Source organism: Lissotriton vulgaris, chromosome 11 (genome assembly GCF_964263255.1).
Source record: "Lissotriton vulgaris chromosome 11, aLisVul1.2, whole genome shotgun sequence".
NCBI lineage: Eukaryota > Metazoa > Chordata > Amphibia > Caudata > Salamandridae > Lissotriton > Lissotriton vulgaris.
Genome location: NC_141699.1, coordinates 387,956,800 through 387,983,774, shown reverse-complemented (window position 1 = coordinate 387,983,774; position 26,975 = coordinate 387,956,800). Strand labels below are relative to the sequence as shown.

Sequence of the window (26,975 nt, the reverse complement as noted above, 5' to 3'; positions counted from 1 at the left end):
CACCACGTGCTGACCTATGCCATATGCTTTTTCATTGCACCTTGGTTAAAGATTGTTGGGAAAAAGTGTGGTCTCAAATCAATGCTTTCTTTAGCTCTACTCATTCTCTCTGTATAACCCGTATCTTTTTAGGAAGTTTATCCCCTTTTTGAGCAAGCTGTAACTCTAATGTTCAGATTGTAGATTTATTATTGGCAGTGGCCTTTCAACAAATCACCAAAAATTGGAAAGATTTTACTAAATTATCTTATAAGGCATGGTGGTATGCTGTTTGTTATAATCACAGATTGGACACGGCATTTGTATATCCATTACACATGGCAACGAAACGTTTACATTTGTGGTCACCTGTCACGATGTTCATTGACATGAGCGCCAGATGCTCTGTCGTTTGCTCCTCATCAACAAGAAGTACATAAACCTCCATGATTTTCCTCATACTGGTATTTTGTAATTTATCTTACATTGTATTTTATATTGTAAATTACTGTTGATTATCTAAGTTTTATTTTTAAATCGATGTTCTGCATATTATTGCATTATTAATTGTATATGATATAACTAACTGTATTTTACTTAAGCTTTGTATCTTTAGTCACTTTACATTGATACTTTATACGTAACTTTATTTTGCTTGTTATTGATCTGTCTTTTACATTACTGTATTCCTTCAACTTAATAAAATCATTTTGAACTTAAAAGTGAGCCATTGCCCAGAGTCACATGCTGCTGAGCTGGGCTGCCGCCGGCGATCGAACCGTGAGCCCCGCGCTCCGGATTCAGCCACTCTAGCCGCTGCACCACACCCCGCCAAAAATTAATCTCAGAAAGGTGGAATCCTGCGTTAGGCTTGGTACAATTTAAATATGTACCTGCAAGTGACACAATCAGCAGTGAGCACTTCATTCTCCAAGGCGGGGAACCATGGGAAATGCCGAAGTGTGCATCTCTGTGGTCCCCAGTTCTCCCTTTCTCTTCCTCTTTTGGGCCACATATTAAAGTGTCGTTTGGGGAGAGGTAACATGCAATGTTTGCTTACCAACAGAATGTATATCTTTCACTTTCTGGGGCACTCTCAGGCATATTCCAGTATCTTGAATGGTCTGCTACGATTTCATGCGGTTTGTTAGCCTCATAGTTCTACTTCCCTTCTTCTACCATTCCCTCCTTAGGGGTCTGGTCTGGTCGGCAGACTAGACGTCTAAAACAGGAAATCTGATTATTTCGTCCTGTGAAAAATAGGTATAATGGGGCAAGATCATTCTTAATTGAACACCCTTTCCTCATTTTTCATATTTCATTCTAGGCTTGCCAATTTTTTTTCTGCTGGCCCGCCCCGTCCACCTTTCTTGTCCCCCTCAGTATTTTGAGGTGGCTTTCTGTGACGTAAGGCGCTAACAAGCAGCCAGCAAATCATATTCACCTACTATCAAAAAGCGCACATCTTGTATAAATACATGCTAATATTTTATAAAGGAATTCAAATCGGTCTGCAACTACCTCATGTTAGAATTCTGCCTTTTCTGTTTAGTATGTATATACACGACCTGGAACTACTGAGGACAAACCCAGCATCTTGAAGGATCCTAGTTGGCCAAGAACACGTAACAGCTAAGAAAGAAAACAAGCATTGACAAACATGCAATAGGCATTAAAAGTTTAAAATATATAAAAAGTAAAAATATGTCTGGGTAAGGGTGGAATGCATAAGTTTGCAAACAAAAGTAAGTAAATATCTATCTGAAAAAGAAATCACAATTTTAAATTTAAGCAGAAACGAAAGCAGAGATTGTCCCACGAGCCTTGTCACTTATGCAGACTATTTTCCAGGTTGATGTGCTCATTTGCACGAGCAAAATGACGTAAGTCGAAGTAAAGCAATTCTTTGCAATGCAATAGGTCTCGCATTTTCGAAACGTTGCCCTTTGGCATTGTAAAGGACAATGTGTTTTATGTATGTGTTTTGAAAACTTGCAAGCTGTGCGTAAACACGAGCTTTGTAGGTTTTCTGAACTCATAACTAAAATTTTGCAATGCCAATAGCTCAAACTGTCGCAAATGCGAGACCTATTGCATTGCAAATGCTTTTTTTGGGTAGGAATGGGGACGGCCAGATTCATCAAGCTTAATTGCGCTTGCAAAGGGCCAGATTCTGAGAAACGGGCCCTTTGCGAGTGCAATTTTTGCATTTGGGATTCATCATCCCAAATGCAAAATTCGCTAATAAAGAATTCGCACATTTGCGAGGAATTGCATTTAAGGAATCTCTATTTGAGATTCCTTAAATGCAATTCATGAACCATTTTAAAATTGCGAAATCGCAATTGTGGGCCGCTATTTACAGCGAGGTCAAACCTCGTGGTAAATAGCGAAAACTTAGAAAAATGCATTTAAATGCTTTTTTCTAAGTTGCATGTTACACACACACATGTCCTTTGGACATGTGTGTGCCCAAAACACCAATGTAGATTACATTTCAGGGGTGCTACAGGGTGTCCTTTGGACACCCCTGGCACCCTTGAAATCGCTTCCTTATTTGCGATTAGCTGATTGCTAATCGCAAATAAGGAATAACTCCCCATTCATTCCTATGGGCCTTTCCATAGGAATGAATGGGGAGTTATTCCTTATTTGCGATTAGCAATTTGCTAATCGCAAATAAGGAATGTGTAGGAAACGCAATTTATTTAGCGATTCCTACATGAATCCCGTTTTGCAAGTCCTTAATAGCGATTCCTTAATAATCGCTATTAAGGACTTGCAAAACGGAACAATGATGAATCTAGCTGTAAGTGATTTGCCCAGAAACACAGGATGCTGTTAGAAAATACCTCTGGGGTGGGTGTCCTTTTGTGAACACGTTTTTCGTGCTATCGGTTTACGGAGCTGAGACAGGAGTACGTATTCACCCTGGTCTGGTTTACAGCTTTGCCCAATGCCCCAATTGTGCCCGAGATATAATGAATGCCAGTAGCCTGGGGGCAGTAAAAATAACAGTTTTATCATACTCCTGCGTTTCTCCTAACATATCCTTTTAAAAAATATTTTCGGTTTGTTTAAGGTCTTTTTTGTGAAAGTATTAATGTACTTCAGCAAAGTGTTTTTTCGCTGCATATTAAATGCTTGCAGGTTATTTTGGGGGTTCAGAGTCTTTGAGTACCGTACTATACTCCATGCCACGCATTATGAGCCTTTTCTTCTTCCTCCTGCTGGCTGCGCGTGCAGGCGTTCTGCCAACTGTTTACACTCACCACAGCCTCCATGTTGACTAAACTTCTGTGCTGCAGAAACCTCAACGCCTGAGGATGACCACCAACTGGACAGATTGTAAGTGCAGTTATGCACATGGCCTCACTCAAAGGAGATGACAAAGGGGACAGCAACTTAGTGTTACCATACAGGCCTTGTTTATGGTGGCGTGGGCTCCGTAAAGAGCATCATAAGAGACCCTTCCGATGGGCAGTCTACATATGACGCAAAAGCTGTGAAGGACGGCAGCTATTCTTAAAGTGAAAGGGCATATGGCACGCTGCAAATACTAACAAGCGACTGCCATTGTTGAAGCCGGTGTTCCATTTTTTGCGCTTCTGTTGTTCTGGCGGCTGTTTGTTTATATTTTCAGAGCGCCATGTAGGCTTTCACTTTAAGAACGTCATGTGTTTAGAGCGAAATTAGTAAAATGCAAGGTGGCGTGCGGCCCACAGCAATTGACAGGCGTTACCGCAGTGCAAATTAATTAAATAAAGAAGCGCGCCCGCTAAAGTGAAAGTGTACCACGCTGCAAATTACAAAATAAATTACATAACAATGTAAAAGCAGGCTACGGCGTTGTTTGGGTGGAATAAGTAAAGACAATAGTGCTCACTCACTAGATAACGCAGACCGAGTAACGAGCCAAGTAAAAGGTCCAGTTGTTATGGGCGGTAGCAAATGGAGACAAGGCAGTACCAAGGAGGGACTAAGAAGCCTCATAATGAATCAGAAGCCACCATTTACGAAGGACAATGACCAAGCCAATTACAAATGTGGATGGAGACTGGAAGGAGCTTCCAGTGCATACCCTAATATAGCACGCCTCGCAGAGCGAGCAACGCATGCGCTCTGCCGCTAGGTTCGACCTAAAAATGAATGGCACATCCAATTGGAGACCAAAGGCATGACAACAGGGGTTGGGACCCAGCAGCATCACTGGAATGCCACATAACTAAGTTATAGCACTGCTTTCAACATTAACCTTTTGAATTCCTTGCACTTCTGTACCTAAGCCGAGGGCATTCAGCCTGTGATGTCAGGAGGGAGCACATGATGTTTGCAGTATATGGAATACAAAGTTTAGAGATGGCTGGCTAATAAGCTAGACGAGAGATAAAATCAAGAAAAGAACGGTATGTATGATGCAGTCACAGAGAATGTGCTGGTGTGTGCTTACTTGCGTGCTACACACAGGCAGAGAGTGAAAGACAAGGACTTGGAGAATGCAATGGAGCAGCTAGGATCTACCTAAAAAAAGAGGGCTAATGTCAGTCCTTCCCTCAGGACTCTTTCACAGGTCAAAAGGAGACCATGGACCAGCGATGTCAAATAGACCCTGAGCCTCAAACTGTTCACTCTTTAGGAACCCCTGAGAGGAATGGGAAGCAGACATCATTCATTACTCTAGTATGTGCCATTCCAATATTGAATCTGTTAACTCATAACCACCGCATGCATAGAAAATGTATTTATTTGTTTTTAAATAACTAGAAATACAATATTAACAATAAACACATATTAAAAAAAGTTTGTTACAAATACACAGATGAGTTCACAGCGTGTCACTTCAAAAATACACATGTATACATTAATTATTTTTCATCTTACAAATGTGTCGGTAATTTTGTCTTTGTTGACAGGAGACAGAGTTAGGAAGCCGCTCCAACAACGTTCTCAAACTCAAAAGCTCAGAAAGATTTTTCCTTTCGATTTCTTTGAAATCATTGCTCCCCACTACTGGACATGGATAGTGGCCAGTGTGTCATTGAGCCTACTGGAAGGAAATGGCCCACCTGGCTGCTTTTGAACTATAAATTACAGCATTAATCATGGATCAGTGGGTCCCTCAGGTCCCTGGGCCCAGGTATTGCACCTGCTGCACAAATGGAACCTACACCCACTCATAAATAACCCCTTCTCGGATCTGACAATCCCATTTGGATAAAAAATCTCATAGAAAATACTCCAAAACCGGTCCCCGGAGTCATATGTGTGACATACACGTTTGGGAACCTTTCGCGCCTCAGGAACTTGACATGTACTTGGTACATACATCTACGCTGTCGTTGTCCAACTAGAGTGTCTTACTGCTATAGGAACTGTCCGTGTCGCCATCACTTACTCTGTACTTAGTACATACAGTGATGGTGTCCGAAGGGCAGCCTCTTATTTTTGAAAGAGCTTGAAGTTCTGGATGGTGCTTTGGTTCTGATAGCTGCTCACTGTTACCGGTTCATTCGGGTTCTGAGAGGTGCTGATGAACCAACCGGGGCATGAGGCTGACTCGAAAGAGCTACTGATGGACGCGTCCACCTTGAAGAAAAGGAAGCGCAGGAGGTTGGTCTTGATGGTTGTCAAGATCCCACTCACTTCCTGTGGGAAGAAAAAAGGAATCTGGTTAGGTGGGCCTGGAGTAGGAAATAGTGTCCTTTATAACCTTAGAGCCAATACATGCCGTGTAGCCAAGGGTTAAATATTACCCGACAACTTTAGTATGTTTAGAAAAAAACTTTTGTATTATTTCATGAAAAACATGACATCAAGTAGACACTCTATCACAGCAGTTAGTACAAAAACGTGGAAAAATATATACAAGTGTATACAACAATATCACAATGAAGGCAACATACATTTAAGGAAAAAAGAACGAAAACATATAATCAAATTATTATAATGACACCAGCTATTGTCTGCAATGTGAATTCAATAGCACATTGATTGCAGTTTAAACACTTTCTTAACAATTCATAGAAGAAATGAGCCAGTCCTTTGGTAACAAAACCTGTGAACAGGGCGGAACTGAGATGGAATAGCCTGCCTGTCACACAACACCTGTGAATAGTGAATTGTAAGAAATTGCAGGTAGGGCCTACGAGAGTGGAGAAAGTTTGTCCCTATCTGCACCCTTTGTTCTTGACACAGGCTGGGGGTCAACGCGTTTCGAACCTTATTTAGTCTAGGTTCTCCTCAGGACGAGGACTGGGTAAAGGTGAACCTGAAAGGGAATTTAGGGAAGGGGTCAGCAGTTATATAGATAGTATATATTTTTGACAAGATAGTGCTCTGACTGGCTACCCATAAGTAAGCAAAATTTACCTTCTCAGCCAACACAGTGGCTGCGTGGAGAGAAGTACACAGAACCACTGGAATTGTTCTGCGAAGACAAGAATTCGGGGCGCCCAGGGCGATCTGTATAAATCAGTCGAGACTCACATCCTCCTTTCTGTATATTTTTAAATTGTAGGATGCTGAGGAGTGAAATACACAGTGAACAAGTAAGACTCAGAAGCGGTAAGGTTCACGCTTCAAAGATTCGGCAGAGGTTTAAAACAAAGACGTTTCCTACCTGCACTTAAATGTGCGCTGTGTGAAGGGCGGTCTGCGTTAGTCAGTAGGGACTCACATCCTCCTCTCAGTATTTTTTTAAGTTGTAAGGGGCTGAGGAGTAAAGAGTGAACGGGTGAGACTCGGAAGCGGTAAGGTTCTCGCTTCAAGAATTACGGCAGAGGTTAAAAACAAAGACATCTCCTACCTGCGCTTGAATGTGCGCTGTATGAAGGAAATGAGCCGCGGTCCGTTTAAAGCGGCTAGGCGGGAATCAATCTCTCGCTGCACTCTGTGGACAAGCAAAGTCCGTGAGATTAATGCTGTGAAACATTAAATGTGCCGCGGCACATTTAATGCTTCACAGCATTAATTCTGGCATCTTTGACACTGCATTCAGGTATCTTGCTTATTTATTAATCCCGTCCCTGCGTGTTGTACAACCTCACACGCACATACTGATAGCCTCCATTCTTGTCTTCGCAGAAAAATTCCAGTGGTTCTGTGTACTTCTCTCCACGCAGTCACTGTGTTGGCTGAGAAGGTACATTTTGCTTACTTATGGGTAGCCAGTCAGAGCACTATCTTGTCAAAAATATATACTATCTATATAACTGCTGACACCTTCCCTAAATTCCCTTTCAGGTTCACCTTTACCCAGTCCTCGTCCTGAGGAGAACCTAGACTAAATAAGGTTCGAAACGCGTTGACCCCCAGCCTGTGTCAAGAACAAAGGGTGCAGATAGGGACAAACTTTCTCCACTCTCGTGGGCCCTACCTGCAATTTCTTACAATTCACTATTCACAGGTGTTGTGTGACAGGCAGGCTATTCCATCTCAGTTCCGCCCTGTTCACAGGTTTTGTTACCAAAGGACTGGCTCATTTCTTCTATGAATTGTTAAGAAAGTGTTTAAACTGCAATCAATGTGCTATTGAATTCACATTGCAGACAATAGCTGGTGTCATTATAATAATTTGATTATATGTTTTCGTTCTTTTTTCCTTAAATATATGTTGCCTTCATTGTGATATTGTTGTATACACTTGTATATATTTTTCCACGTTTTTGTACTAACTGCTGTGATAGAGTGTCTACTTGATGTCATGTTTTTCATGAAATAATACAAAAGTTTTTTTCTAAACATACTAAAGTTGTCGGGTAATATTTAACCCTTGGCTACACGGCATGTATTGGCTGTGCAGTTTCACGTTCTATTATTAACTATCCTGATCAGCCACCCTGTTCTGTTTCTCGATTATTGAGGTCCAGGCTGGTCAGTAGTAGGACCCCACACCTCTATTTGTGTACTCTTTATAACCTTAGAACAGTTGTGAGGGGTGCATCTATGTGCAATCGTGCTTTAGTGTGTGGAGCCCAGAGTTTGAGGTGCAGATGGTCAGGTGGCATGGTAGGTCTGTGTCACGAAAACATGGACCTGGGAAAAAGGCGGATAAAGTGTCTACCTGAGGATGCAATGGGATTATAGGATATCTGAAATGTGGGTCTCAGAGTACAGGGAAGGTGGACCTCATATGTGTGGAAATCAAGGTGAGGTGTGAATCCTGATGAGCCTGCAGAGTAGGCCTCGATGGACAGAAGAGGCGGGTCCCTGGCTTGTGAATGTGAAAGGTGCAGAGCGCAGAAGATTTATTAGGTCCCTCAAAGTGGTCCACAGGGTTCAGAAGAGGCTGAGTATCTGAAGGTAGCACTCAAGGTTGCTGAAGGGATGGAAGCTTACGAACTCCTGGCAACCACGTGTAGGGGATGAATGTGGCCACATCTGAATTCTCAACCTCAGGATGCAGAGAGGGGATACAGGCAGCATAAGTGTGGACTTCAAGGGGGGGCGAACCATATGCATAAAGGTATAAACCACCAGGTGCAGATAGGATGCCTCAAATGTGGAACTCCAGCTGCAAAGGGGATCAAGCAGTACATAAAGTGTGGAGGATTTCTTGGAGAAGGGAGAACTGGGGTTGGCGTATCCCTTGAAATAGTGGGAGATCATGAGGGCTCCGAAGGTTCACCTTAAGGTGCCCGGCAGGGAAGACAATCTTTTGTTCTTGCCAAACATGAACAATAATACTGTAACTACATCAAACTACAGACCTCCAAAGTGCTCACATCTTCGCTGACCTGAACAGATCATTCTGACAGCTAAAGTCAGAGATGAAGCACTTGAAATTTGGAAATCAGAATTTAGATAGGACCACAGAGGAAGCTTAATTCTGAAACTTGAACTACAAGGAGGCCTTGGGGGGCACAAAGTCAGGAGTACATGGAAGGGGTGGGGACTTGAATTAAGGAGCTCCACCCCTCCCTGCTCACCTCCAAACGTAGCTCAGGCCTCGTCCCGACCATCACGCAGGACAGGTAGAGCTGTTTTCCCACGATGCACAAGGTCACAGGCCGCTTCTTGACCCCAGGAGGCGAAGTGTAAAAAGACATGTTCAGCTTTACTTCAGAGGAGAGGAGAAAGAGGAGATAGTGGTTAATAGCAAGGCCACTTTAGAGGGGTGACTGGTGCCAGGTTATTACAGCACCGCCACCTACGAACTACACGTGAACCCTATGTAACCACAGAAGGAAACAATGCCAGTGATATGCCTGAGATCACACAGCATATCACAGTAAGTATCAATGAAATGCAACTCACAACTGTGTATCTTGTATCCTATTCCATTCTTTCACTTCACAAGTTATTTTAATAGCAGTTTGAGAAAGTGTCTCACTTCCGGGTTAGTGCCAGTCCGCCCTCATCTGTGGTTTCATGCGTCAAAGCACAGCTCCTCACCTTGTCGTTCAACGTTAGGCCCCTGCAGGTGAAGGGCCACTAGCTGGGCCTGGCCAAAGAACTCATTCAGGGCGAGAGACTTGTTGTCAGTGTCAGTAATGCGCTGCACAGTGCTGGAGAAATACCGGTACACTGATTCAGCCATAAAAGTGCGCTCGAACGTCTGGACGTGAACGTCATCTGAAAAGAGGCGGGAAACAGACATAGTGAGTGCGAGGCCCCTGGAAAAGGAGTGGACCAGCAGCTGAGAAGAATCCTTCTGAGCCCGGTCCTCTTTGGAAATACAGCATTACAGAGCAGACTGAGGTGAAAAGGAGCACTGCAGCTTCGGAACTGAGCCACTGCCTTGAACCAGAGATCCCTCTTTCAGCACCTAGGCGAGCCCTCATGTGGCAGGAAAGACCACCCCTCCTGGAATTCCTCTTCACATATTCCTTAACCCTCGACAGAAGCCCCCCGAATGGAGATTTTTTGGAGGTGGAACTTTACCCAGTTCGAATTTTGCAGATCCAATGGTCCTGCATCGAGAAAACCACTGATTGCTAAGTATGTAGTTAATATAGCACAAAAGTAATCAGTTTTGAGTGTGCCCACTTAAAGACTAATCCAAGTTCTTTCTATAATTTATAAGTGATTACATAAATTATTTAAGGCTAAAAAAATACCTGCTGTAATAAATCTGCTGAAGTAATCTACAAATGACTTAACACTAATCTTGACGTAAAATTCCCCCATTACAGGTGACATCTTACCTTCCACCAGGATGCTTCCAAAGATCTCCAGGAGATCGCTGTCCCCGAAGTGACACCCATTAGCGGCGTTGAACACCCCTCGCCTCATCTTCTCCACCGCCACCACGACCACCACTGCTCTGCGGAAGGCGGAGGACTCCTTCAGGTTGGTCACCTTCACCCTGCCGGATGGCCTGCAGCTGGTGCCGTCCCCTGGGCAGGAGCCCCAGCTGGCATCTACCCTGGAGGCCTGTGGGCACAAAGAAGAGTGAGACACTGCTGACTAAGAAACAGGGCAGTGCACAGTTGTGACATCACTGCAGGGCGCCAGATCGGAAAGCATGCATGAAAATTGGTTGCATTTGTTACACAAATTTCTCATTCATTAACCAATGTCATTGCTGAGCCTAAGTGGGCAAAGGGGTCGCTGGCACAGCCTGGTAGAGTCTTAGCAGAGTGGGAACCTGGTAAGTGGATGTGGGTGATAAACTGACAATGCCCTTTGGTGGCGCAGCATGTGTGTGACGTGGTAAAAACCCATGACAACAGGAGGAACCCTATTACTGGGATATAGTTGTGGAAGAACCCTTCTGTGTCACTAAAAATGACTTAATTTCAAAATGCACCAGTGGAAAGGAAGTATGCTAGAAAAAAAAGAACAGCAGTGTGTTACTCAAACATGGCTGATTGGGAATCACGCCCCCACAATGCGGATTGTCGCCTACACCTCCAAATAAGGTGCACACCCCTAGGCCGGTAGTGCGCCACCCCAAAACACAAGCAGTACCTCTTCAAGAACAAGTAGGGCCCTATGCCAGGAAAGTGTCTCTCAAACGAGGAGCCAGCCTCCAAACCAGGAGAGAGTGCACACTCCCAATCTGGAGTGCATGGTTCACAATCTGGAGTGCACGCTCTCAATCTAAAGTGCACTGCCGGGACTTATGATCATGCATGCTAAAGCCTTCATTCCTCTTCCTTCACCCTCTTGCATACTGAACTTAGACTGTTTCCCAACCATTCATTAAATATTTCAGATTTTAAAGATGATTGCAGATTCTCAGGATGTGAAATAAAGAAATGTTCTACCTAGAGGCCATGAATGAATGAATGAAGGGAATTGTAAAGTACATCAAGTACTCAGAGGAGTGTTGCGGAGCCAAGAGGCAACCCGGTGGGTGTCGAGGGTGGTGATTGTAAAAGTCAGCCCCACTCCGCCCCCTCACGTAATATAATCCCCTTGTAATCCTACAATAATTAAAGTAGGCAATAAGCACACAACATTTTGAGGCACTGCAGAAACACTTACCATCATGTCACACATACCGTCTGCTTCATAGATGATGTCATAAGATTCACTGTAAATATTTAAACATTAGAAATATTAGTACTTTGTGTGACTTTGCATAAATTTTTTTTATTGGAGCATTAATGTATTTCATTATAACCCAAATCAATGGTGGCAATTTTCATAGCCGTGGAGGGATTCAAAGACAAGCGCTCTAACAAGATTCGAGCAGTAACCTGGTGGTTACAGACAGAGCGCTGTTGAAGAAACGAGACGTGCTCCTGGGATCCTAGCTCGAGACCTCCAGGCCAGGGACAGAACTCTGAACTCTGCTGCATGTAGATTGACCCAATCACCCATTTTATGGGGTTTGGATAAACCCTCTGAGTTATTTTACTGGCATGGGGTCCTGTGTCCGGCAGGTGACAAACAGATCTCTGCAGCAAGTGCAATAAGCCCCCACAGGTGCACAGTCTTGAGGTTTTGTGAGTATATCATCAACATTTCCAATGTCTAGTGCTTAATTTGAGTCTATGGTTTCCGGTGCAAGGAATGTTCATGCTCTAGTACCTGTCCGGGAAACATCCTTTACAACACAACCATTACATCGCACTACACTTACAATGCAGTCAATACATCGCAACATCCTTTACATCGCATGTCACTACAACGCAGGCATTACATCGCATAGTACCCCTACCCTATCCAAAACTTACCCTACTGTTGCACCCCCTGGAGTTAGAATAGTAATTTTTACCCCTACACTATCCAAAACTTACCCTACTTTGGCACCCCCTGGAGTTAGAATAGTAATTTTTACCCCTATACTATCCAATTCTTACCTTAAATGCAATGTAATGGTATGCGTTGTAATGGTATGCATTGTAAAGGTATAATGCAATGTAATGGAATGCGTTGAAAAGGTAGTTTCTAAAAATGCTATGTAGTGTCTTGCGATGTAATGGAGTGCGTTGTAAAGGATGTTGCGATGTAAAAACTGCGTTGTAAAGGCATGCGTTGTAAATGTATGCGTTGTGAAGTAGTGTGGCTCACTGGTTAGAGGCGGCAGACCTGAGAGCAGAGGACGGCCCGGGACCAGGGTTCGATTCCCGGCTCGGCAGGTTTCTGGACCAGGGTCAGCGGACTCGATAATTCTCTCGCCTCGGTGCCCACTCTGATCAGCGATCACACTCGGCAACTCTGGGCACTAGCTTGCCTCATCTTCACTAACGGCCCCACCAGACCTCCGGGGATGCCTGGTCTCACCCTGGAGATACCCATTAAGGGACCATCTCTCAGGGAAGCCAGGAAGGGTTTCGCAGCGGTCGAAGCGCCTTGGGACCCTACGGGTAAGTAGTGCGCTATATAAATGCCAATACATACATACATACATACATTCACCTGCCCATGGAAGTTCCATTGGTCTGGAACCTCCTCGCTAAAGAGGTCTGTACCGACAGTGGAAGGTGGGCTGGTACCTGTGCGCTACGGTCAGGCACCAGAAGGTAAGGACACTTTAGTACCTGTAGCTCTCCATCAGCTCTGCGTCCATCTCTGGCACCAGCGACATTGGGCGGTTCCTGCAGATAAACACAAAACCGTAAAGATATGTTGATCCACTGACCATACAATTGTCATCAGAAGTTCTTTTAACATGCATACACCCCTCGATATCTTCATAACATGATAAAGGCCTGCACCTGCTGCACTAGATATGGTAAACTGCAGTCCTTCTACAGGTATAGCACTGTAGAGAGGGTGAAAAGACTGCTGTCCCCAAAATGCTTTTGAAAATAGAAGCAGCCCCTGCTGTTGGGCTTAAAAACAAAAAAAAACACCACTGTATTGCAATGGCCTGCTTTGTCCTGCAGGTCAATAACAATATCATTCTTTTTAAAAAAAGCCTTCTTACTGGACCTGTAACTACTCTACCCCCACATCGATTACACATAATAATTAGCCTTGGAACATGCAGTAGATTGAAAGTTTGTACCCATGCATTTTATTATTACTTTTGCAATAAGGCTTAACAGTTTTAAAGTAATGAAAAAGTAAAAGTGATGCCTGTGATGTGCAGAAAAACATCACTAAAAATGAAGTAACAAAAATAAATACAACATATGAATTATTGCAGAATTGAAAACACTTACAGTGAAGGCAAGAGGTATACAAGCAAAATGCCATCACTTGCAGAGAAGGGAGGCAATGGGTGAAGTTGGCCATTGTCCAATGCAGTACAGTGTAGTGGGCTGCTTCAAAATGTGAATAACCCCTGTACATAACAATGGCGAACGAGATAGAATTGAGAGCCACTATATATGTATATACATGCTTTTCTCCGAGTTTTCTGTAGATAAATAGCAGCATGTTTTCCCTGGTGAAACGGTTTGGTAAACACCGGAACATGTAGATTTTGATACACAAAACACTAACATATGCATGTAAATATGAATACCCTAGTAGCTGGGCTATTGGAAAAGCACCCATATCTAAAGTCGTGCACAATACTTACTGTATGGACTTCTTCTGTTGACTGAGAACCAAGGGCTGGATTCTGCTAGTTCCGAAGGGTGCTTTGCTTTCTCTCACGCGCTCGTCTTTCTGAAGAGGGTCTGTGCGTCCACCTTTTCCTGAGAGAAAGGTGCTTTACCGACAGCCTGTCTGCTTTTTCCTATCTTCGTTTGCGTGTCTGTGTGCGCCCCTATCTTGAATCTGCGAACTGCCACTCACCCCTCCTTCTTATATTGTAAGCCCAGCCCGCCCTGGGAATTTCCTCCTGCCGGGGCTGGAGTGGGAAGTGTTTACGCAAGGGAGGCGCTGACCGGCCGTGACCCCGCGTACAACGGCAGTTTCAATAATAAAAGAAGTGTGAGATAGGGAGACCAGAATTTTAAAGCCAAAAACCGGGACATTTCACAAAAAATAAAAGAAGGACTACAATTTTACTTCAAGCGATGAGATCGCTCCTCATCAGGGAATTACAGAACAAGCAGTAAGAACATACATACAATGCAATTTTTAAACCCAGTAGCTTGCCTGTTAATTAAATTGCTTTCTTGAAACAACTGCTAGCCATCCCTGCTTTGTAAAACATAAAAAACACCTCCCACATAGCTGCCAAGGTTTCAGACTGCTTATGTGTGACACTTTTATAATTTCAGTGTAATTATGAGTGACATTCAGCGAATATGAGTGACACCTTCTCGCGAGCATAATCAAGAAATGAAGACGAGGAAAACATAAATAACAGAAACTACACCGATTTGAGCAACAAGAAACTCTAAGAAGATCTTAAAAAGGCTTGCAAAACACCTAATCGTACTGCAGACAGCGACTGACTGAAATGCAGAGCTCTCAGCTGTACTAACTTTACTTATGCGGTTGAACTCAATTTTGCGCAGACAGTGCGATTGCTGCAATGTAGAGCCCTCAGCCATAGCTGCCAAGTGTTCCACCGCCACATAAGCGACATTTAAATGTTGTCAGTGTCCTCATGAGTGACATTCCAATGCCTGTCAAACTATGAGTGAGACTTCATTGCAAGAAGAACAAATGCATAATCTCAACCACATTGAGATAAATTACAGAAATGACTCTTTTTTGTGCAATATAATGGTCTAGAAATGCCCATAACAGAGATCAACATCTTTCATGTGCTCATTTAAGGGCAATACCTTAAATCCTTCTTCCAATAAGATATACCTGAATTTTTGAAAGAGGGGTTCTGAAGCAAAAACAGAATAATGTTGAGAGACCGCTTGAGTTTGTGTCCCCTGCCCTTTGAAAATGTTAAAACAATTTATGGAGTATGGTGACAAAACGAGAGGGGTGCAATGTACAGCAGGCAAGAGAAAAACAGTGCTGTTCTATTACAGGCCAACACAATCACTAAATATGTGAAACCTGCCCATTAGTTCTGTTCTAGCATTGTACGGTGATGGTTCAAACTTAAACAGGATAAAGGAGCAGTTCTTTACAGAGTGCAAGTTCAGGTAATGGAAATAAATGCCACCTTTATAGATAAGCAAACTTGCTAACCAGAACCAGCTGGATGCCCTGAAGCTGGTCTACTTCTCCCCACTGTTTCTGTCCCATTTCCCTCATCCCATTCTCTCACTTGCGCTCTCTTCCCTTGCTCTTTCATCCACTCTTCCTTTCCTCCTCTTCTTTTCTCTTCTCTGCATTCTCCTTCCATGCGCTTCCACTCATTCTTCTCCTTTCTCACGCTGTTCTCTCTGCCCGCCTTTTCTCCTTATTATTTATTCCCTCTGTAGTCTCTGTTCATCTGTTTCCCCTCCATCCACTTTTCCTGTTTCTTCTATTTGGCTCTTTTTTACTTTATTTCCTCTTTTTATGCGTTCACCTTCTTACTTTCTTTTGTCTCACACTTTCTCTCTCTCTCACTCCTCCATCCCCACTCTCCTTTCTCAGACTCCTTTTCTTTTCTCTCATGCTTTCTTTCCTACATCTGTCCTCTCCTCTCTCCCTCGATTCCTCCTACATCTTTTCTTTCTCACTCCATTAGTATACTTCTGCATTGCTCACTGTAATCTGTGAAGGGCCAGTACGTTGGTTCATGCACCCCAGCAACAAACTGCAGAGGCACTAATAAACAAAAACATCACTGCAAGAACCACTAACCTTTGACTCAAAAAGATCTTAATTTCAATTAAAAAAATATAATCTAACCTATACTGACAGGACTTTCTGGTCTCTTCATAGCACTCAAGTGAAAATGAAATGCCTTTCTGTACTTGAAGTTGAAGGCATTGAGTAAATTTAGTCATTTCTATAATACACAAAAAAGCATTGCATTTGTTAGTATTTCAGTGTTAATTGATCCAGTTTTCAAGTGCATTGCTACTTACATTACATTAGCTGCAACTCCCACAATAACATTTTTCATAGTAATTTGTTTTTTGTAATGTTTCCTTGCCAGTGCTTTCGTAGCCATAGTTCATTCACGGCCCCTGTTCTCTTCTTACATCCTCGTCATTTTTGGATTAAAATTAAACATCACTGAGGTCACGGAGCGAGGCCTAAAACTTACAGAACTTCTAAACTAGATGGTTGTGAACATCAAACTCCCAGGTTTTTATTAATTGTTGGACTGTGACCAGTACATAAGGAGACAGGCCTTTCTGTGTCCCTGAAGTAGTGAGGAAATTGCCCGCTGAATGCAGTAAAAACAGCTGATGGCAACAGGGAAGGTGCCCCCCCTCTGGGGATTAATGTACTTATGCAAGGAGTAACTACGGAGGCCTCATGACAGTGCGCAGCCTTGGTCTCATCTGAGCTTAATCAATGTCAGTTAAGTCAGCTGAGCCCAACCAGCGGCGGCACCAGCGTGCAGTTCTACTTAACTTGCAGGCTCATGCAGTTTGCAAAAACTAAATTATTATGAATGTTGTAATAATCAGAAAGCAGCATGAATTGTCAGACCTGAGTTGCGATTGGACGAGGGTGATCTCTTCTTTCAGCACGGGCCGCATTGTGGAGGCCCTCAGATTTCTAGAGATCTTCCCTCTACACAGGTGACTGTCCGACTTCTGCCGAGTGCTCTCCCTGTGGTCCCTCTTGATGATGGGGCAGCAAACTACTGGCGGCACACAAGCTGTTAGAAACATTACTGCCCACGTTTAATTGCCGCCTTACTACGAGTGACATCCTGTTGGAAAATCGACAATCACGTGACGGCACGTAACGTGATGCCGCCTCAGCCGGCCCTAGCTGAGTGAGTCTAAATAGCAGCTGACTCTGTGAATGTTCAATATGCCTCCTGCGCAGCTGAGCCCCCTGGAGGGCGCGACCCACTACATTGCAGCTTTCATTTTAAAATCGTCTGCACCAGCCAGCCAGCTGCAAGTGAAGTCTGCTGCGACCCGGCTCAGGTTCGCATAGGCAGCCAGTTTCAGCGTTGTCAGCAGAGTGCCAGTCAAGGGCAAAATGCGTGACAATACATTTCAGTGCGGTGATGCGGGAACACCACACTGAAATGCTTGGCGTCACTCCAGATGCGTGACACTTGGCAGGACTGCTCCCACCGTTTTCAGTCGACCCTCTTTAAAAACAGGGACATGAGCTATATTTCTTGAAATTTGCTGGGACAGCTGGTTAAAAACTGGGACCGTTCTGGCAAAACGGGGACGCCTGTTCACCCTAGTGTGAGATGTCTCCTCTCCGAAGGAGTTTGGAGCCCTTCATGCCCCCGAAGTGTTTGCACAGTTCATCAAGGATTCGGGCAGGGGCGGCCTTAGGCATTTGCAAGCTGTGCACCTGCACAGGGCCACCAAACCCCAGGGGCCGCCACACCAATATATATCCTTAATATAATAATCCTCTGAGGATGGATACATATTTGCGTGGCAGTCCCTGGCAGGAATTAGGCTGCCTCGGCTCTGTTCCACTTCCAAACACCCTGACCCCCCCTGTTCACTGGCTTCCGCGCTCCGCCCCGCCCAGACCCCCTCTTCCGGGGCCCCTTACCTACGCTCCCTGCCCAGGGCCACCATGAGCCTAGAGCCGCACCTGATTCGGGCGGCTCCTGTGAATGACCCTTAATGTAATCACTGCCCAAACAATGGCTAGATCTCAGATTGCAGGCATTATTGTCCAAGATCTGTAACTCTGGCTTCAAAGCAACCAGACTTCATCCTGTGTGTTTTTAACTTGCTCCCACACACACACATACACACACACACACACACACACAAGGTAATTAGGGAAGTGGTCGAAGTGGGGGGGAAAATTAGGGGAACTGTGGGTGGACAATCAGAGGGGGGATTAACCCAAGGATTGGATCAGTGGGCGGAGCCAGAGGGTGGCCAGAATGCGCAAACACCTACATTTTTAGTATCTTTGGCATTTCACTGCCCAGTTTAATCAACCAATGGATACACATTATTATTTAAGGTCATAATGAGTTATTGACATTAAAATACATTCACAAAGTGGGATATGCTTCTAATCACAGAAAGCCACAAATACGATAAAATGTGGAAGCACAAGACATTTGACGCCGAGCCATGGAGTTTCTGTCATCAGCACTTCTCCCTTTTTCCACAACAGCAGTTCAAACATGAATGGCAAAATATCCTAGTTTGCAAAGGTTTTCTATATAATTATGGCTCTGCCATATTTACCTCATAACGCAAGATCTGCTGCATGATCTGACCATTTAAACTAATAAATTGTTTGTAGCTCAAACGTATCAAAAGTTAATAAAAAATGTGACGTGTTGCTGCGGAGTGGATGGACTATTGCACAGGTTGACTGTTCACCTTTCTCAATGCTGCATTTGTATGTTACACTGGTACTAATAGGGCAAAATCTTTCCAGAGACTGTTAGCATGTGTACACATGTCAAAATAATAAAACATCAGAAAATATACTGCATTACGCTGCAGCCCTTTTTTTAAGGCATCATTTAGTCAAATCTGCGGCATCATTCTGACCTCCTTTGCTGTATAATTAATTCCAGTGGCCCCACAGCAGGCAGCACATATTAAAAGTGCTTGTGAATGAAGCAGAGAGACTGTGAAGTTTGTGAACTTAGTTTGAGTGCGTGCAGATCCTGCATTGCCAAACCCTGGTGAGTTGCAGCTACTACTGCTGAAACAAGGCCAATGGAGGTACTTATGGATGAGGCAGACTGGCCTCAAGGGCAGGGCCGGCCTTAGCACTGTTGGTGCCCTGTGCATTATTGTTTGTTAGTGCCCTCCAATGACCACCTCTGCCAAGGATTCCCTCACCAACACCCTTTTATCAGTACTCCTCAAGTCTCTATAACCACACTCTCTCTCAGATGCATTTAATTTGATTTACAGAGCCACTCATACCAATTTGTAGGGTGTCAGAGCACTTTACATCACACACATTACACAGAGACAATCAATATGTGTGTAAATCACTGTATAGAAAATGTTACATAAGACTTAGGACTACAAGGTGTAGGAGTCACATGACAACTATACTAGTAGGCCGTATAGGTTAATAGTTATTGGTCTGGAGAAACGCAAACTCAGGATTTAAAATGTAATACCATGGTTGGGGATTCTCTTTAATAATCAGAATTGATATCTGTCCAAAAGAACACTTTCTGCAACATTAGGATAATCAAAGACTGGGGGAAAAACGTAAAGCAATAATTTATACCTTGAAGTTTGTATGCAGCCCTTAGATGTCAGTTAATAGCTCGCTGTTCTATGTTAGGATTTTAACTTATAAACTCCAAGTAATTAAAGGATCTCTCTGACAAAAGCAGTAGCCCACTGACCTATTAACATTATGTGCACTTTGTGATCTGCATGGTACATGTTCTTTGCAGCAGGCACATTAACCCTCTGAGCCACCTTTCCATGAGCCAAAACTTCCACTAGACAAAATTTCGATCGCTCTCTAGGAAGAACATTAATCACCAGAGTCATCATGACATTTTTATTGTTGCCGAAAATTGCTGAAGGGAAGGAAGGAGGCATCACACACTTTTAAAACCATAATATACCTGCAAACATAATGCCTCCACCCAAAGTCAGCACCCGGTGCTGTCACACTGGTTGCACCGCCCTAGAGCTGGCCCCTCTCAAGGGTTCTGTGACCTCAGTGACAGAGTCACTATTGTTCTAGGTTGTGCTGCTTCAGAGGCCTGCCCGCAAGACTGGAGGTGAACTTCAGTATGGATTGTGGTGGACAAGCCTTGAAGGTTAACCTACACTTGTCATGCTAGGGTCCACCTGCTGGTGCTAAGACACCAGGGCTTCTAAGGTCTTGTGAAGCCTTCTAAGATCTAGCATGGGATTGTGCTCTCTCAGGAGAGTTGTCTGGTGGACTGGTCATTAAGACTGAACCTGGTTCCCAGTTCCAAATTAAGCAGCTCTGGCCGTAGTGCCACATCCTCTCCCCCACTGAACACCATACTGCCCCACTGAGAAAAACTCACACTGCCTTTAACTACAACCCAATTTTTGCTGGCTATAAACACCTGGATGCTGCTCAATTTGAAATACGCACTAAACAGGAGCAATGTGCGGCCTACAAACAAAATGTAACAACATCCTGGATAAAGCAAACACTCAAAGGGAATGCAAAATTGAGCAAACCATGTGAAATGTAAGCAGGAACAACATGGTTACCTTAACGCTTTTACACTTACTATTCAGAAATCAGTGCTTTTGCCTGAAAAGTTAAGGACATGACTACAGGGCCCTGACTGGACCCATTTCAATGTCCAAAACGTAAGCAGTATGGTAAAAAGACCACATCCCTGGACGCAGAGCTGCAGTACACATTTTGCTTTCCAATCCACACATTGCAGTACCTCCAAGGTTGTGCACTGGTTGCAAGCCCAGGGAAAACAAAGACAAGTAAACAACAAGCATTGAAAATGCAACCATTTCATTTTTAAGGCACATAGTCCTTCAAATATGTCTCACACAATACTTCTATCCGTTAATAACTCACTCTCCTTGTAACTTAAAAGATCTAACCCTTATCAGTACTCTTTACATTTAAGGAACTCTTTAACTATTTTTAAAATATATTTCCCAATGGCACAGGCTATATCTAAATTGGTAATTCCCACTAAGACGTTTACAGCTTGCATCCTATTTTTAATATCATATTTTTAAAAAATTGGACATAAAATCTTTCTTCGTATTTCTAAAATCTTCAAGCAATCTAATAATATATGTAAAATATCACAAGTACTTCCTAAAGTGCAGGTGCATTTTCCATTGCTGTTTATCATTGAGTTTTTTACCCCTTTATTCGCGTAACAAGGATTTACCCCAATTCTCAGTCTTAGCACTTCACGCCTTAGCAGACAGCTAGGTAGCCTGTCGATATAGGGGAACGTCCTTTACAACGGAACTTTTACAACGAAGTACCGTTACGACGCAAGTTTAACAACGAAAGTCATTACAACGACTTTCGCTGGAGGGCGCTCTAGGATAGGTAATAGTTTAATTTACTCACCAACACCTTCCCTACTATCCACGGGGACTGGAGTTGGAATAGTTAATTAAACTATTCACTATCCAGCGCCCCCACCGCAAGTCGTTGTAACGACTTGCGTTGTAAAACCTGCGTCGTAACGGTATGCGTTGTAAAAGCATGCGTTGTACCGTCATACATCCGTCGATATAGGGGTAATGTAGATCATTTTTCCCCGCTGAGGCCATATGGGAAACTGAGCTTTTCCGTAAGAGGTAGTCCTGGTCATGTGTTCGAGAAACTTTTTTTCCCAGTATCTTAAGTTCCTTCTTATCTATCTTTAAATAGAGGGACTGAGGGCATAACTTTAGCTTTAACACACCGTGTGCGTCATTAATTGAGGCTCTAGTCTCTTTTGCCCAGGTCAGATCACTGTTGTCAATTTTGTTCTTACACTACCATGAGATTTTTTGGTCCTCACCTGATCCTCACCGCTGCCAGAAACGTAATAAAGCCATGCAGGCTGTTATATCCCAATTCTAGTCTCGCTGCTTGCACCATGGACGATCCAGGCAGCGAGAACAAGCTTTTAAGGATATTTCCCTCCTCTTTATCCCATCCATTTTTGCCACTCAGATAGAGTACCTCTGCACCATACAAGAATTGTGGAAGGACCATTGCTATATAGGCCTTTAAAACCGGTTTATCGGACATTTCTCCATATATACTATCAGTGGCGGCTGGTGACATTTGAAAGTGGTGAGGCGTAACATTATTGTTGTACTGCACTACAGGTAGCGAGTATAGCGAGCGAGGTCGAACAACCTACGTGGGGTTTGAGGGCTTCCCCACCAAGAAAAGTTTGAAAAAAGAGTGGACAAACAGTGCATTTTTAAGCAAATTTGAGGAAGCAGGAAGGTTAATAAAGCAATTAGTGCTGGCTGGGCCTATTAAACAGATCGGTCACTGCACCTCCCCTCCCCTCAATTCACACAGCTTTGCTCTTGTACCTTCACCCAGCTCCACAGAGACCCATGCTCACTACAGGTGTACATACACCTCTCTACTGGGGATTGCCAAGTAGACAAATACACAACTAGCAAGCAGACACACCTCAGTCTTGAAACTGTAAAGCAGACACCCAAACGGATCTTATAATAGGAATTATAATGCAGATAAATAGTCAGACACTCAGCCTCCTCCCCCCTTCCATCTCATATGTTCAAGGTTTTATCTCTGAAACCCCACACTGCATTCTAAAAGCCGGGAGGTAGTTAGGGGTATGAGGCATTAAAATACGATTAAATAAATATAACCATTACTTTTCCATTAACATATTGCACTGTTAAACATCAATACAGGTACAACCCCTTAAGTCTGCCTATTTCCTGCCCATTCTCTGCTACAGGGTTACACCAAATCACTCCACAAACACTGGCGAATATGAAACATTATGCAATGTGATTGTACCAGGATCACACCTTGCATCAATGGGTACTGAAATGGTGTTGATGTACAAAGAGGAGAAAAGGGAAAGCAAAGCACTGTGTCCCTTACTCCTGTATGCTGCGCGAGCCTCCGTGCTTCTGCTGTGACACAAGCACTGCAATTTTGGAGCAGCTGCAATGCCCACAAATGACTGCTTCTATCTTTTCTCTGTATATTCCCCCCTTCCCTTCGAGCAGAGCCATGGGCTCAGGGGTTTAGATCCTTTTACCTTATGCACTTTTAGAAGACAGATTATGCTGTCGTGTTTTTTGGGGCATCGCTCAAGGAGCCCTATTAGCATGGTTTGTGCGCACAGGTCTCTGGTGGGGGAGAGACGTCCACGTGACACAAAGCACCACAGTGACCACACTTCTACCAAGAGGAGCGGTCTCAGCACCGCTGCCCCATGAACACATTCCTTTGCTCTTACTGTGGCACAAACTTATATAAATTGTACGATCAACCAAAGTATATACATTGTAATTTATCAACGCCTGTGACAACACAAATTATACTGTCCGTCACGGTTCTTGGTGAACATCGTAAAGCATTTGTTGCAGACTGTTGCAGGAACAGATTAATTACTATTTTAAATGTTCCACAAAATTATTGCTATAATGTGCATAAATAACATCAATGTTAAATAAACAAAACAAAATTATCAGGAACAGAACCCCAGTTTCAAAACATTTGCTGCAAAAACCATACATCTTCGTTTTTTTCTACGGAGACACAATAAATCTCCCTGAACATGAATCGGCTCTCAATAATAGAAAAGCAAATGGAAAAGTATGAATTTAAATGAAATAGGAACGGGTAATAAAAAAAAATAAACTCACCGTCCGGAGAGACTCTTTCCCGACTCCCGCCTTCCTCTTTTCAAGTCCTGCAGCACGTCATCACAGGAAGGCGGCGCAGCAGGCAGACTCCCTACCCTCCACCACTGCGATTTTGATTGGGGCGGCCGGCTGCCCCAGGCTACGTCATTTTCTCTCTGTATGCTGCTGCAGCAGCATACAGAGAGAAAAGGGAGAGTGAGTGTGTGGTTTTACGCGAGGGCAGGGGGGAGTGGCTTGGGGGAGTGGCTTTCCCACTGTAGTTAATACTGTCTGTTTGGGCGGCCTCATGGTGCCCAAACAATCAGTATTAACAACAGTGGGCTAGCCACTCCCCCAAGCCACTCCCCCCTGCCCTAGAGTAACACACCGCCCACTCTGACTCGGCTCTAAACCAGGAAGGAAGTTCTGCTTTCTCCCGTGCGAGAATGCAGAAACAAATCACAAATGGTAGTTATATTAAGGCAATAACTACCATTTGTTTCTGCCTTCTCGCACGGCGAGAAAACAGGGGGGGCGGCGCCCAAACGCCCCCATGAAGTAACCGCCACTGTATACTATTAAATCTTTATAATCCCTTCACTGAAGCCGATGCCCTCATTTTTAATGTCACAAGGAAAACAAGGGAACCCTACTCACTACGGAACCAGGGTACGTATTATATATAAGAAACAATGGTTCCAGTGGTGCAATAAATGTATGCTCAATAATCAATACATTATATAGAAAAGGTGGTCCGAGTTGTAGGTCAATTAGTTCATAAAGTTAGATCTGTATTACGCCATACAGACAGACACCACAAATTAATTGTACCAATAAATAATTCTAGAAAAGAAAATGTGCAGTTTTTAAATTACAACTTTGCATTTATTTATGCAATGGTTTACTTGCGTATTTTTTCAACATATTGAGTCGTATATATTCAACAGTTTTATGTAATTGTGAAATCATTACATTTCAAGTGCTCTCAGTGAGGAAGGGAAGGGAAGTGTGAGGGTTGTGAGGGACTGGGTAAAGGTGGTGTGACTGTTTAAGAACATTGCGTTATAATCAAAAAACGCCTTTACAATCGAAGTAGTATGAGAGTTCCCAAGTTACATCACACATAGGTTGAAACAATTCTTTTCTTTGAGTCCTATGGTGTGTTAGGTTAGCGTAGTCTACGTTTCGACCCCCATGTACGCTAAAGGGTTATTCATGCCTCATGTTGGGGTCTTCGTCAGGACAGTGAAAGTAGAGAGCCTATAAGATAATGCGGAGGCTATGATTAGATCACTGTGTGGCGAGCTGTCTTTAAAACAGAGAAAAGATCGAAAATTACACACATCAAAGGACAGTAGACATCTGTGCCATCCTTGAAAGGGCCTGTGTGCGCTCCTGGAAGTTCTGGAATACATAATGTAAGGAAAAAGTCTAATGGGACTGAATTCGGATTCTGAGAAATTGTTCTCTCAAAGAAGATTTCTTTAAAGAATCCGAAGACCTCATCAACCGCCTGATAGACAGGGGATATCCGAAACGCCTGGTGAAAAGATCCCGAAAAAGAGCATGGTTCCAAGATAGATCTATACTATTGGTACCCAAGGCACGCACTACAACCAACGAGCGAATGATTTGTGTAACAACGTATTGCACAAAAAGTAATGAAATAAGAAGAATTGTCAACAAACATTGGGATCTGATTGCGGACACTTTAGACAGCCCTCAGCCACCAATGCATGCTTTTAAAAAGGATAAGAGCATAAGGGACCACGTTGTACGATCATTGCTGGATACACCACAGGCACCGACTATCCAAAGACTATGGAATCTACCAGAAGTTATAGGGCATTTCAGATGCACTACGTGCAAAGCATGTCCAACATGCTGGGAAACCAAGCAAATAACTTACAACAACCTTACGATAGATCTGAAGTCTTTCACAAACTGCAACACAAGTCGAGTGATCTACGCAATTCTATGCCCATGCGGTTTGATGTATGTTGGTCAAACCCAGCAAAAGGTGAAAAACCGAATATTCCAACACTGCAGCAGGATTCGTTGCTCAACGACTGGGGCACCACTTGTGGATCATTTCAGGGACAAAAACCACACCCCAGAATCAATCAGATGGGTGGTACTGGAAAAGATCTCCCTGGGACCACAAGGAGGCAGTCTGAACTCCATCCTGAACATCAGAGAATGCAAATGGATGCATTAACTAAACACTATCAACGGAGGGCTTAATGAACTAGATGCTAACTATGCCCAAATGGCAGGTCTAAACCCAGAATAAACACTATGTCCCTCAGACTTATCCAATAACCTAAGTACTCATACCATAAGGTTTCCAAATGGCCTTAGTTCCCCTATTGCCTTAGTCCCAATAGATGTCTGACATCTGCAACTACAACGTATGTTATGATTATCATTTTCACTAAGTGTCTTGCTACCGATTGGGAGTTAACCACCTTTATGTTCCACATTTTGTGGTTTAATACATCATAATAACTGTCTGAGATTAACATCACCATTGTATTATACTATATACCATGCAATGTAATCCAGGTGTTTTAACCGTGATTCCTACTAAATATGTATATTTCTCTCAAACTATGCACTGTCGGATATTGATATCACCATTGAATTACAATGTACATTTTGTGATGTGATCCATGTATTTTAACCATGATCCCTACTGAGTATGCATAATTCTCTGAATCTATGCATGGTACTATTTGGCATTAAATATGTGAATTTCTACCAACACATGTAAAGACTGCTCTATGTGCCATTATCCTTGCCAAGTCAGCACACAATCTCGATATAAACACTGCTTTATTCTTGAATCGACCGCCAACTCCTTTCCTTAAACAACCACTCTTTAACCCAATCCCTCGCTGCCTAACTAAACTCCTCTGGGCACCTTTACAGACGCTCCCTTGCTCACGCACTGCGCGGTGACAGGGCGTTCTGCAATAGCCGGCCGTGATTGGCTTAGAACAGGGGAGCCTCCTTTTCAACGTCAGTATCCAGCGGCAGCACCGCGAGCATCCGCAGATGCATCGAGGTAGCTGCGAGCACTGACGGCGGCGTTTGTACGCCGAAGAGGTAAGAATAACCAGGATATCCCTGCATGCCAGGCAGGCCCCGTTAACGCCACACTAATATGGATAACCCAACCTCACTATAGATATACCTATATCTGATAGCCAGAAACCGGTCCTAGGATGCTTGATTCCGGTCCAGGGAAGACATGGCTTGGCAGTTCGGTCTAGACCGTTCCCATGAGGCACAGGGTCAAGACTGATTTGCATATGGCCATGTCTGAACTGGGGTGGCTTGGTGAGCAAA

At 43.6% G+C, this 26,975-nt stretch overlaps 1 protein-coding gene across 1 annotated transcript; it reads right to left on the bottom strand.

Moving 5' to 3' along the window:
• Nucleotides 1–4,705: 4,705 nt before the first annotated feature.
• Nucleotides 4,706–14,104, bottom strand: LOC147679837 (interleukin-1 beta-like). Its single transcript, XM_086944758.1, has 7 exons — nucleotides 13,901–14,104; nucleotides 12,912–12,968; nucleotides 11,410–11,458; nucleotides 10,125–10,353; nucleotides 9,373–9,552; nucleotides 8,907–9,037; nucleotides 4,706–5,625 (listed from the first exon to the last, which is right to left on the bottom strand). The coding sequence occupies exons 2-7, from the start codon at nucleotides 12,956–12,958 to the stop codon at nucleotides 5,419–5,421; spliced, it is 843 nt and encodes a 280-aa protein (XP_086800884.1). The 5' UTR covers nucleotides 12,959–12,968; nucleotides 13,901–14,104; the 3' UTR covers nucleotides 4,706–5,418.
• Between the last annotated feature and the right edge of the window lie 12,871 nt (nucleotides 14,105–26,975).